General features: G+C 45.5%; 1 protein-coding gene across 1 annotated transcript in view; it reads right to left on the bottom strand.

Moving 5' to 3' along the window:
- Positions 1-12,564, bottom strand: part of LOC135911962 (membrane metallo-endopeptidase-like 1) — a 153,476-nt gene that overhangs the window by 19,565 nt on the left and 121,347 nt on the right. Inside the window, exon 11 of the mRNA XM_065444334.1 lies at positions 2,367-2,788. Coding sequence (XP_065300406.1) covers positions 2,367-2,788 — 422 coding nt within the window. The remainder of the gene's footprint in view (positions 1-2,366; positions 2,789-12,564) is intronic.

The following is a 12,564-nucleotide window of genomic DNA, read 5'->3' as shown; positions in this document are numbered from 1 at the left end:
AATGTACCATGTGTCCTGCGCTTTTTGTTTCTAGTAGATAAATTATGTTACGCACTATAATGAAAGCGACTTCAGCCTTGTCTTTCCGACTCTGGCGGGGATACAGCCAGGTTTGACATGCGCTGAAGGAACATAGGTAAAGGTGTGTAATAGGCCTTCCGACGGTAGTTGACTCATAGCACTAAGGCTCAGTGTAAGGTTAGCGAGACAGATTATTGTTTCAAGACTGGCATTCTTGCCAATATGAGGTGTTTCTTTGAATTTTTGTACTTGGAGATATGTGAAGCCACGACAGCGTTGTCGTGAATTGATTGCTTAATAAATGTTACTCCCATGATGATGCTTAAAATTCGTGCGGCGCTAAAGGTTGTTTGCCGCCACTTCCTACCTAATCTACGCTTCCTTTCTGATATTTGTGTTAATTTCGTTTTAGTAGTGCACCTGATGAATGAATCAATACCGTATATCTTATGAACAGTCGTGAGCTCCTTAACATTTTGGAGCAACACAGTAAAATAAGTACTTAGCACCCTTACTGTGTTGCACATTCTTACAAATATTTACACCCTTTGGGGCGTATCTTGTCACACAACAAAAATCGTCATCTGTCTTGCCCGTGTTTCCTTTATTTAACGCTGCGAGCCCGGTACTTCCCCTTCACGAATGGCATGCGCGTTATCAGTGTGACACTGCTTCTCGAAAGGAAAGTAGCGAGCGCCGAGCTTTCAAGAAAGGAAAGTCGGGCAAGACAGATGACGATTATTCTTGCGGGACAAGATAAGGCCCAAAGGGTGTAAGTATTTCTAAGAGTGTGCTACTTAGCTGCACGAACTTTACAAAATGGTGAAAACCTTTAGGCGGGTGAAATTCAGGAGGCAACCTTCCACGATAACCTCGGCGAAGTATCACACGTAACAGCAGCTTTGTTAAACCCTCTCAGCTAGTGATGGTGTACGCGCTCGAACCCGTAGCACTTATTGCGATAGCAAAAGTACGGACCGTCCAGACAAATTTCCGCCGTCACTGTGATGCTCCGTACAAAGTCTAAGTGGATTAAGTGGTATGACATCTCGGCCGTGCGCCGTATGCCGTAGTTGCGAGCGAAAGTCTGCGAGGGCGAGCTGAGAAGTATGCGGCGCTTTCTCGAGTTTGCAATGAAGGAAGGCGTGGACGGTGCACGCTGTCTTCTCACGCGCGCAAAGAAGGAGCGGGAAGATGTGTGTACGCTGGGACGGGGGCTGGCTAGTGCGCATCTCCTCTTTTACTCCAGGTGCGGCTGCTGAGCGCGGCCATGTGCTGAGCAATCGGCGCTTGGTTCGAAGGCTAGCCGACCGGAGATAGCTGATGGCACAGTGTGCGCCGTGTTCTTGAGCTCTTAGTTTGTGTTAAAGCGACAGGCAGCAGGAAGGAGAATTCGCTCACTGATGCTGTCGCTCTTCACCGCACCAGCGTTCCGACAGCGAATGACCGCAGTCATTTAGTGAGATGTTTTCGTGTTTGGTTGTGCGCGCGTGACAACGTTCCTGTTACTTTAGTTAGTAAGCGAATGTTTACACTAGTTTATGCAGCTGATCAACACGCTAGCCTTAATTCGTATGTCTGTCTAATAATTTGCTATCGCAGTAAATGGACATTGACCGACGAGTAAACTAAACTGCATGCAAACTCAGAGTGCAAAGCATCACTGCACGGGACCATGTTGGCAAACGCACTGCCATGTAAGCTTCACGTGATCTCCCGCGTACCACGTTCCCTGAAAAATCTCGAAAAGAAAGTTCCTTCTTTCTCCTAGCGCTTGCAGGCATTACTAAAGCTGCACATATGTTCTTGAGTTTGTTTTATTACGTTTGTGCAAAAAAGAAAAAAGAACGCTGCATTTCAGAGTTCAGAATAAATTGTGTTTTATTAGGCGATATATGAAGTTCTGTGAAGAAGGCTTATCCACACATCTAACTTGCCCTCACTAAGATAGGCGCCCTTCTACTAGTAGAACTGTTGAATATGAAGGATGCGTTTTGAAAGCATGGACGGTGTGGGGAATGTAGGATGGCATGAATGACTTCAAGAGCCCGCATGCTGACATCTCGATTATAATTCGGTTGCGGAGTCCGTCATATTTGCTATGCCGATCAAGATGTCAAAGACACAGAGCTTTCATGCCGTGCATATGGTCTGTTACTTGTGGTTATGAAGACTGAAAAAAAGCTAAGGGTCCGTTCCTGCGAACTATACAAGGCCTTGAAAAAACAAAGTGTAACTTCGACACACCCATGTATCGAATGTCCGCATTACGTTTTCACAAAAGCTCTTAGTATTCGGCCTCTGTGGTGAAAGTGCAAACTTGTGAACCTCTGGGTGGAACTCACATTTCCAAAGATTCCGTAATTGTAGGCTGGCGATCCTTTGGCGTAAAGCAATGGCGAAGAGAGCAGGCCGGGAGGGAGGTAGATGTGACGTCGAGGGCCGTCGTACAGGGCGTTTGTCGCTCCCGATTCGGTCATCCGGGCTGCCGCATCATAATCGAGCCACAGTAATGGCCACCACTTCACAGTCCACACGGCTGACAAAGACGCCAGGTATCCATTGGCATCGAAGTTGAACTTGAATTGGCGCAAATGTTCGTTAATGTACTTGACCGTTTCATCCGGAAAGCCCATGGTCACGGTGATAGCGCTAACAGCTTCCTCATCACTCTTGACAATCGAGGAACCACTGGCGAGGTGAGACGCGAGCGTGGAGAAAACACTCTGTCGTATCTGATCCGCTGCAGCCAAGGATTCTGATGACACTGCGCAAGAAGAATTTCAGGAATATATCAGTGATTCCAAAAATATGGATCATGCTGATGCCCGCATAGGTGAGCAATTTCGCAGTGTTTCCATTGCCATTTCGCAATGTTTGTATGATTGGGCTAAACTATAAGGACAAAAAAAAAAGAAACCTCTAAACGAACGAAGGATTGATATTGCGAAGTCTACTGTTCAGAAAAGACTACTGTATCGGCAGACCTGCTGGACAGTGCATATTTTGGCAACTGCTTGCTGTGTCATTGTCGCTGGCTACGGTGTCATGCCGCAAGGCATAAATACAGTCTACCCTATTCACTGCCTGCTTTAAATGCTTGGCATGCATACGCCCACATGTACATATGCATCGTCGTTCTGCGACTGTATCATGTGTATAGAGGGCAAAGCTCTTGGAGGAAGGAAATGAACTAGGCGGAAGCATTACGTTACGCAGCCAGCTTTCTAAGCCAAATCTACGTGAAGCCATCCCCTTCGCCTTGTTTCTCTAGAAATTGGTGGATCCAGCTTTTTAGAGGAAATGGTCATAACAGCAACGTGAAGCGTGTATGCTAAAAAGCTGTGCCAGCGTTGTTGTGTAATCATAAACACGATTCTATGAATGCACGCAGCCCTTTACTTTCTGAAAACCAGTTTCATTTGAAAGTAGAACCAATGACGGTGATTGCAAGAATGTGAGGTATGCGCTGCCGCACAGCCCACGCATCACACCGGAGGCGTGCGCTCGTAGATATGTCGAAACGCGCGCGGACATCTGAAAACTATGCGAGCCATTGCAGCGCCACCGCACGGTGGCGGTATTCGGGGATCATCTCGGAAAAAGCACCACGAATGCCGTCGCCCATACATGCTGACCTTGGCAGACTGGAAGACAATTACAAGCGTTACCAACTTTACTGTGTATGCTTTTATAAGTGTCTCGGCTGTCGGCCAAGATATCTACAGAAATACTCAGTGATGAAAGGCATCATACCGGCTTATCCCATCGCAACAAATATACGCCATCAAGAGCGCTACTATAAAATCAAAGCAAACCATTCCGAAGCTTACTTTTCTACACATAAGGCATTCTCAAAGCGGCAAGTTGCTAATTCGAGAAACTTCTAACCACTACGACGTTTACTACCCCCACAAACGTAAAGGGGCCCAACATTTTTTAATACTGAAACACGCACTTGTGGAACAAACGTGACCTAAATAGTGTCATTGCAACCAATATCCGTCAGCAAAGCGCAATTTGTGCAATGAAGCACATTATTGTAACCTTTCTTTGCCCACTGTTCTAACGAGTAGGTCGGCACAAAACGGCAAGGTATTGCCAGGTTGCGAGCTGTTGATGATTGCCTCACGTACATACGTGGGATAGATTTTAGGTGCGGCATGTCAAACGACGTCGCGCGTTAAAATTCCGACCGGGGCAGCATGTGCCCGTGCACTTTGCGGCCTCCGAGTAAAGCCTGTTTCACATGGCGTGATTTTCGTCCCTCCGGAAAAAAGATTTGCCCACCACCCTCTCTCTCTACGACGCGTCGCGCCAATCGGTGCAATGTTTGGGCGCCAACATGCTAAAATAAAGAAACAAGCAGGGTAAAAGTCCGTCGAACTTGAAACGAGAGCTATTTCGCGTTTGTTGTCAATTTTTAACACATTTTTCTGATGGAGGCTTTGAGAAATTTCTGTCGTTCAACATATCCATCAAACTGCAGCTAAGCGAATGAAGCTGTGGATTGCGAAAGCGGTACGTACCACCGTACGTACCGCTTTCGGTACGTCTTCATTTTCATTGTTCCTCTTTTCCTTTCATTTTCTTCTTTTTCTCTCGCTCCTTGCTGTCTGCTGCCTTTTGGACCTTCTGGTTATTAGGACCAGCAAAGTTGCTTTTGTAGCAACTTTTTTCCTAATGCCTTGGCACTTTGTACCACTTGTTTTTATGAATCAAAGAATACTATTATTATTATTATTATGATTAAGCACCGACACACCATAAAGGCAGACAAAAATTCGTGGTTCAGATTCGGCCCTCTGATTTCTATGCGTTTTTACATGCGACATTTCTAATCAAGCGACATTTTCTTTCATGTAGGCTTCGGGAGGTAACTGTAGGTACCTACGCGCATTTCTATTATTCACCCGCACTGCAAGTTGTAATTACTACGAGGTATCCCTCACGAAAAGACGTGGCCTTCGGATGGCGTCTCAGCTTTCTGCCTCGTTGCATACGTGCTGGTCGTTATAAGTGAAGACGCGAGATTTCTAGCACGGTATGCTTTTACGACAGTCTATATTATGGCTGATTCGCTCGTACTGATCAAATCAAAGAATATCCAACTAGGGCGAAATGCTGTATCGAGCGCATATTATCCGACCTCTTAACGTCGCTCTGGGCGCGCGAATGTTTAGTTGCCGTCTCTTCGTGTCTGCTTTTGCGCGTGATTTTTTCCCGTGAATTGAGCGACTGATTTGGAGAGGTAGAGAGAGCAAGAAAGAAGCTTTAAGGATGTGCTGGGGATGTTATCTTGGCGTTTCCCTTAAGGTTGTGAACTGTGGGGTGCATGAGGAAACAATGCATAGGAGTCCTTGTCGAATCAGCGGTAGAAGAAAATAAAGCACACTGCCTCGTATTCACGTGCTTGGCCACCTTTTCGTGGCTCCAATTTCGGTGAAGGCAATCTTACTTGGGCTAACAACCCTCATAAGCAGTTGCGTTATGACGTGCGCCGATGCCGAACGCGTTTCTATGGCACAAAGCATCATGATAGCGTTATCTGCTACGAAGGAAGAATAGGGCAATGCAGGCTAATAATCAAGGCAGTGGTGCTCCGCTATTTCAGTTAATTCATTCAGGCAGGAGGTACATTTGCTAATGCTCCAGATCTCAATATTTGTAGACAGTAATATACAATACACCACAAGAAATACCTCCACCAGGGGATACCGGCACGTTTAAGACGTGTATGATAACAGAGCAAACGGGTAAAGACGATATTCTAATAGATATTAAGAGAAGAATATGACGCTGGGCAGCTCATGTAATTCGCAGACTAGATAACCGTTGGACCGTTAGGGTAACAGAATGGGTACCAAGAGAAGGGAAGTGCAGCAGAGGATGGCAGAAGTCTTGATGGTGCGAAGAAATTAGGAAATTTTCGGGTGCTGGTTGGAATCGGTTGGCGCAGGACAGGGGTAATTGGAGATCGCAGGGAGAGGCCTTCGTCCTGCAGTGGACATGAATAGGCTGCTGCTGCTGCTGCTGACGATGACGGCGATGATGATGATAATCATGATACGTCTTAAAATTAGTTAAAGCGCGGAGTTTCTCGTGGCAAACCACGGTGTGAATATGTGGCACGCCGTATTGGGCGGTATGTACGAGCCTAAATAAAAGTGCATGAGCGTTTCTTAGCCTTTTTCGATATGCGGCTTGTGCGGCCGCGTTAAAACCGGCGACGTCGAGCTTTGCAAGCGCAACCACACAACCATTACATTATCCCAGTGGGCCGGCACTTCTTGCCTTTTGTACGTAAACCTATACTTATGTATATACGTCATCACAACTAAAACAGCACGATGTAACGTAGCTCGTGCTAATCGAAAGACAGTACCGCCGCCTAACGGCCGTGACCACTCAGGCAGACCTTAAACGGCAGCTAGAAAAGGGCTTTGTATTTGAGTTTATCTTATGGTGTCTGAGGTATTCTAATTACAGTTCGAAGCGATCGTGTTTGCAGCTTCGGCGTAAGTCATATTTTGCGAATTTTCTGACGCAACTCATTTTTTGAAAAATCAATTAGATCATGAAGCACTTGGCGGAAAGGCTAGACGAATGAAGGTACATGTTGTACTTCCGCAGACGTTCGCGCCCGCGACGTACAGTGCTCAGCAAATCTAACGCGACATTCGGAGACGCGTGGCCGCCGAAGTTTGTTGCGACGTCGGGGAGAGCTCGTGAAGGCAAGCTGGCGCATTGTTGTATACGCTGGGGGCAAGAGGGTCGACGCCACACGAAGGCTGCATTCGACGCATGCGTCCATTTGTCGTACAAAAATCCCTCACGTGACCTGATCCTAGGCGCCTAGGGACAGCATCGTTTAGGGATTTTCGGGAAGGCGCGATGCTGGCGCTGAGAGACGCCATAGTGCCGTGTTCGTCCTCGGCGTGATCGTTCTCTGGACCGCGCGTTGTTCAACATTGCTCATGTGATTGTGCGTGCGTTGCTTGTGTGTTGATTGAAGGGTCTGTGTTACTTGGCGGAAAGCCGTGAGTAGTGGCGGTGCGGCTTTGGCCTCGGTGAGCTCTTGCAGTACAGAACCTGCGTTGCGTGACCCGTGCTTTCTTGAGAACCCGGCGGTGGTGACAATTGAAATATCGAAGTAGCTTAGCGCCTTGGCAGCGAAGTTCTGCGAACCGCGATGTGGCGTCGCCATGTCCGACTTTGCTCAACGGACATGGAGGGATGTGCTGCTCGCTGCATGTCATGCAAATGCAACTGCGTCGACCGCCCACTGTTCAGCGCTGAATGTGTGTTTGGTGTGCTGTGCTTGAAACGAGTGGTGCAGCCGTGCAGCGGGCGTGGCGGAGGAGCAGAGTGGCTTAGGGGCTCCGTTTGCGCGTTCACAGACATGTGCTCCCGTCTTGGTGTCAGTGGATGTCGCGGGATTGTGGTGTGCTGGCTCCTTGCCTGGTATGGAGTTTACGACGTTGACACACAGCATGTTCACGTTTTTCCGCGCGAAATGCGATTTGCATGACGGCCGAGTGGAAAACGAGACATATGTCTGCGTTTTTTTGCGTTTGTGTGTTGTAAATTACTTTCTATTGTGGAAGTTCTGGGAGTCTTATTACGCAAGGAGTGCGAACGTAAACATAAACACATGTGTCTGAAATTTTGAATTACCCATAATGCCCTTTACGACTGATAAGCGGGCTAGACGGCCTGTGTGAATCAGCTACCGTATGTTGCGACGCTCTTCCGTGTGGTAGACTGATGCATGGTGCGCGTTTATTTCTGTAGTGTTGTAAAAACCATTTGTTTATTCACTCAATACAAATGTACGGCCCCTTCGCCGCAGTATATTGTAGTTACGAGGTGAAGCATACTAAAAGTGGGAGGGGGCCGCTATCAGCCAGCATAGTATGTCTTCTTAGGCGACCTGAGAGGCGGCGGGTGCGCGAGTATATCATTGAAGAACTCTTATTATGTCCAGTGACCCCTTTTTACTTTTAGTATGCTTGACCGCAGTACATTGCTTAGGCTTCACCGCGAAATATTAGTGTATTGCGAGAAAGATTATCGTAAAAAGCCTGATTATGCAACGTTTCTTTTGTAGCTTGCTACACCGCATTACAGGGGTGTAAATAAGCATCGTGCAGTAAAGCATACTAAGAGTGGAAAGGGGACATAGGTTTACACTGTGCTCATTATTTTCAACTGTGACATAATTTGCAAGTGCATCTGTGCTCGTGTTAAGCTTCATTGACAATTCTTTGTACATTGCAAATTCATATTGCAGGGAAGCTTAATAAAGCACATTTGCCACTATGGTACGTGTTATTCACCTTTAATGCAGGAGCACAATACGGATTCTTGCGCCTGGTTTTGGCTGGACTGCACATGCTCTTTGAGAATTGATTCATTCTTTGATTAAGCGCGAGACCTAGCAATGGGTAGCCCAAATATAGATTTGACCAGTGGCCAAGTCCGCATATGAAAGAGGAGGAAGAAAAGCCGAGTCTTTACACTTCAACACTGGGAGGCACAACTCCCACAAATAAATACGACTCTTACTTATTTGACTTTTCTTAGGAGATTACCGACTTGCATTGGCAAGTGTTCACTTCAACAAACATTGCATGAAATAAGCTTCCTGCGCGTATTTCACCAGCTATTGCATCATTGTTTCACATTATGAGTGAAACTGCAATATTCTTTATGCCACAACTTGCCCAATTTTGCATCTTGCAGTAGTATGTTAGCAGTGCTATTAGGGCACTTAAACACTCATGAATAGTAGTAGAGAGAAAAAAATAAAAGTAAGAAAGCGGTGGCTTTTTGTGCGTAGACTATGCATACACCTGGTGCTCTTATGGTGATTTCTTTCCCTATCCTCTAAACCATTCTAAACAGGAAAATTTATACACAATTAGTTTATACACAGACCACAACTAAACCACAGGTATCGTTGGTAAGCAAGGTATATTTATTCGGTAACATTTCCTGCAGCCCCTGCTATTTGGCTTTCCTTCCTTCCCTCCTTTTCAGCTGTGCAGCTTCATTAAGAAGTGATGAGACAGTCTGACAATTTTAATCGTTAAAGACTTAGCGAAACCTTTTTCGGGTTGTTTCTTTCTTGGTTTCAGACTGTGCACTTTGCATTCTGAGGCGTGTTTTCTGTGTTTGTTGCTTTTTTTTATGGGTAGGGCATGTCAACATTTTTTACACCATGTCAAGTATGAGGTGCCATAGACTGTTCTTAGATGGAGTCTTGCGCTTTCATTCTGTACAATATGATGTCGGTTTTTTGTGTCCAAGGCCGTTTTACAGCGTGATTGTAGTATTTGCATTGAAGTTTTTGCCTCTGTCACCCAAGCTTGAAAGATTGCTACCCAGTGCTGGTGGCATGACACATGTGATATTTCTTTGTCAATAAAAAGACGTCTGTCGCTTATCCTGTGCATTGGTTGTTTTTTGTCTCTTTGAATTGCAATTTGTTGCCTATATTTGCTCTTTTGTTGCATTTCAGATTAGGAATGGCTACCGTAATTGACATTTTACCATATTGCACACAATGTGGATGATATGTAATTGCAATATATGGCCACCATAAATATAACAGATGTCAATAATTCAAGAATAGTGCATTTGCATGGTGGTGCAGTCATGAATTGTGGCTTTAAGGTACCAGTGCTGCAGGTAGCACTCCTTGTTCAGAATATAGTTCAACTTACTACTTTCAAACGTCATTGTATTTATCTGCATTTGTATAGCTCCAGTTTCTGTGAACAACACACATCTGGTGGAAGAGTGGCTTGCACCTGAAGTTGGGTCCTACGAATAGCCAAGTTTCTGCCCGTTTTTATGTTATTAGCATATTAGCAAAGGCAGTCGCTTTCATAGTAGCCTGTTTGCCCAGTGTAGAAGCCGCTGCAGGGTTTCAGGATCTCATACACATCTTCAGCTTTGCAGGGGAAACAGCATCTGGCTCATAGTTTGTCAGAGGCCATGTATTCGGGGCAAGCTGAGTTTACTCACTAGCAAAGGGAGAACCAAGCTTGTTGGATATGAGGTAAACCGCGTGTACACTCAGTGACCTTCTTTCATTTTGTGTGACATGTGGTTATAGCGACCCTTGCTTTATGCACTTCTTCTCCGGCTGCAGTCTATTGCATATGAAATACTCGGCATAGCTTTCAGGAAACTGGACAGGAATAACACTGAAAAACCAGCAGATGTTAATTATTGCACTTATCATGCGAAGCGCCTTACAGTATGATGAGGGCGTAAATACATTAGGGTGTTACTCAAGGCCTTGTAGCATATGTCACTTGTTTGGAGCAACATGATGTATAGTACTTCTTTAATCGCATGCTATAGGTTTAGCAGGTGTGGCCATGGTTGAAGTGCAGTGCAAGGTCAAGAATTCATATTTATGAGCAGCACCCTGGTAAAGGAGACTCTTGGAAAACTTGTGGGAAGCCTGTTGAACATCTGGTTGACCCACTTGCTCGCTCAGGCAAAGGCACTTGCTCAGGCACTTGCTGGATCCATCAGGCAAAGTATGATAAAGCGAAGGAAGTCCTCAACACTCCAGAAGGTTTTTATATATAAGCACTGTGCTAAGGTCATAACATGCCAACAAGTCTTAGTGCGCAGGCAGTGCACAACCAACTACATACGCCTTCTGTTCGGACATTGCTTATTGTAACTAACCAGGATGGAGTGGACAAAAAAAGAACAGCAGCTCCATTAATTTGGTTTACCTGGTATCAACAGTATTTTGTGAGTGTACATTGCCATACTCCCCAATGCCTGCTTGGGTGACATCAGCAAGGACCAGCTTGATGCAAGGGGTAATAGAAGTCTTTACAAGCTAAAGATGCATGCATGCATGGAGACCACATTGTGTACAAAAAGTAGGCACTTCACAGGGGCACTGGAGAAGGAACAGATTATTAACAGTGGGCAAATACATGCTACTAAACACCCAACACTGTTGCCATGTAACAACCTCTGAAACAATCCCTCTTAAAGAGAAAATCATCTTTGTGTATCCATAAAGAGTGCAGATGGGCAAAGCCCCTTGAGTAATGCTTCGAGCTTCAAAAGCCCACTTTGCACGTCCTGAATACTTCCTTCTTAAGGCTTTGCTGGGTGCAAGCATTCTACTGTCGAAAAGCTGTCATTGAGAGCACTGTTGGTTTGGTGGCAATACAGTTCAGAAGCAACTGCAACGAACCTCCCTTCCTAGTTGGCCTGGATGCTCACGGTGCTGATGAAGCAGCACCATGATGCAAGCAAGGTGAACGGATGCCTCCAAGCCCTTGTTCGTTTATCACACTGTTCTGCTAGTAACAACCATGAGACTTGAAACCAACAAGCTCAAGTTCCGCACTCGCATGGTTACTGGGAAGGACCCATAAAAACAGAAAACTCTAGGGAAAGGATTAGGTTCCATTTAACACTTAGTATTGCTGCAGCCCACCCTGTTCTTTTACTTTGTCTGGTCGTGCTACATCTTTTTACTATAGATAGGCATGAGCTTAGGTGATGTCCCCTATCAGTGTCCAATTTTTATATACACTATGTGCTGGTTCAAAGAGGCTCGAAACACTGTAATGGAAGCTTCAAGTAGAAAAGGTGCCTGGAAGAAAAAAAGAGCTGTGCCGCAACCATCTCGGCAACATCTTGTCCCCTCAATAAAAATTGTTGCTTCCATATCAACTTGAGCCCTCCAGATTACAGTAAAGTACCAGTGCACTATGAACAACTAATCAATTCTCAAAAAGCATGTGCACTCGAGCCAAAATCATGGGCATCAATCCGCATTGTGCTCCTGCATTGAAGGTGAATAATGTTACAAAATGGCGAATCTACTTTAGTAAGCTTCCCTGCAATATGAATTTGTAATGTACAAAGGATTTTCAATGAAGCTTACCATGAGCACAGATGCACTTGCAAATTATGTCACAACTGAAAATAATGAGCACAGTGTAAACCTATGTGCCCTTTCCCCTCTTAGTATGCTTTACTGCACGATGCTTATTTACACCCCTGTATTGCGGTGTAGCAAGCTACAAAAGAAACGTTGTATTATCAAGCTTTTTACGATTATCTTTCTCGCAATACACTAGTATTTCGCGGTGAAGCCTCAGCAATGTACCGCGGTGAAGCATACTAAAAGTGAAAAGGGGCCACTGTCACTGGACATAATGAGTTCTTCAATTATACACTCGCGCACCCGCTGCCTCTCAGGTCGCCTAAGTGGACATACTATGCTGGCTGATAGCGGCCCCCTCCCACTTTTAGTATGCTTCACCGCTTAACTAAAATTTACTGCGGCGAAGAAGCCGTACATTTGTATTGAGTGAATAAACAAATGGTTTTTACAACAGTACATATAATAAACGTGCACCATGCATCAGTCTACCACGCGGAAGAGCGTCGCAACATACGGTATCTGATTCACACAGGCCGTCTAGCCCGCTTATCAGTCGTAAAGGGTATTATGGGCAATTCTAAATTTCGGACACATACGTGTTACTG

This window comes from Dermacentor albipictus, chromosome 1 (genome assembly GCF_038994185.2).
Source record: "Dermacentor albipictus isolate Rhodes 1998 colony chromosome 1, USDA_Dalb.pri_finalv2, whole genome shotgun sequence".
NCBI classification, from domain to species: domain Eukaryota; kingdom Metazoa; phylum Arthropoda; class Arachnida; order Ixodida; family Ixodidae; genus Dermacentor; species Dermacentor albipictus.
Note: the sequence above shows the minus strand (reverse complement) of the source record. Positions and strands in the feature narration are given on the sequence as shown.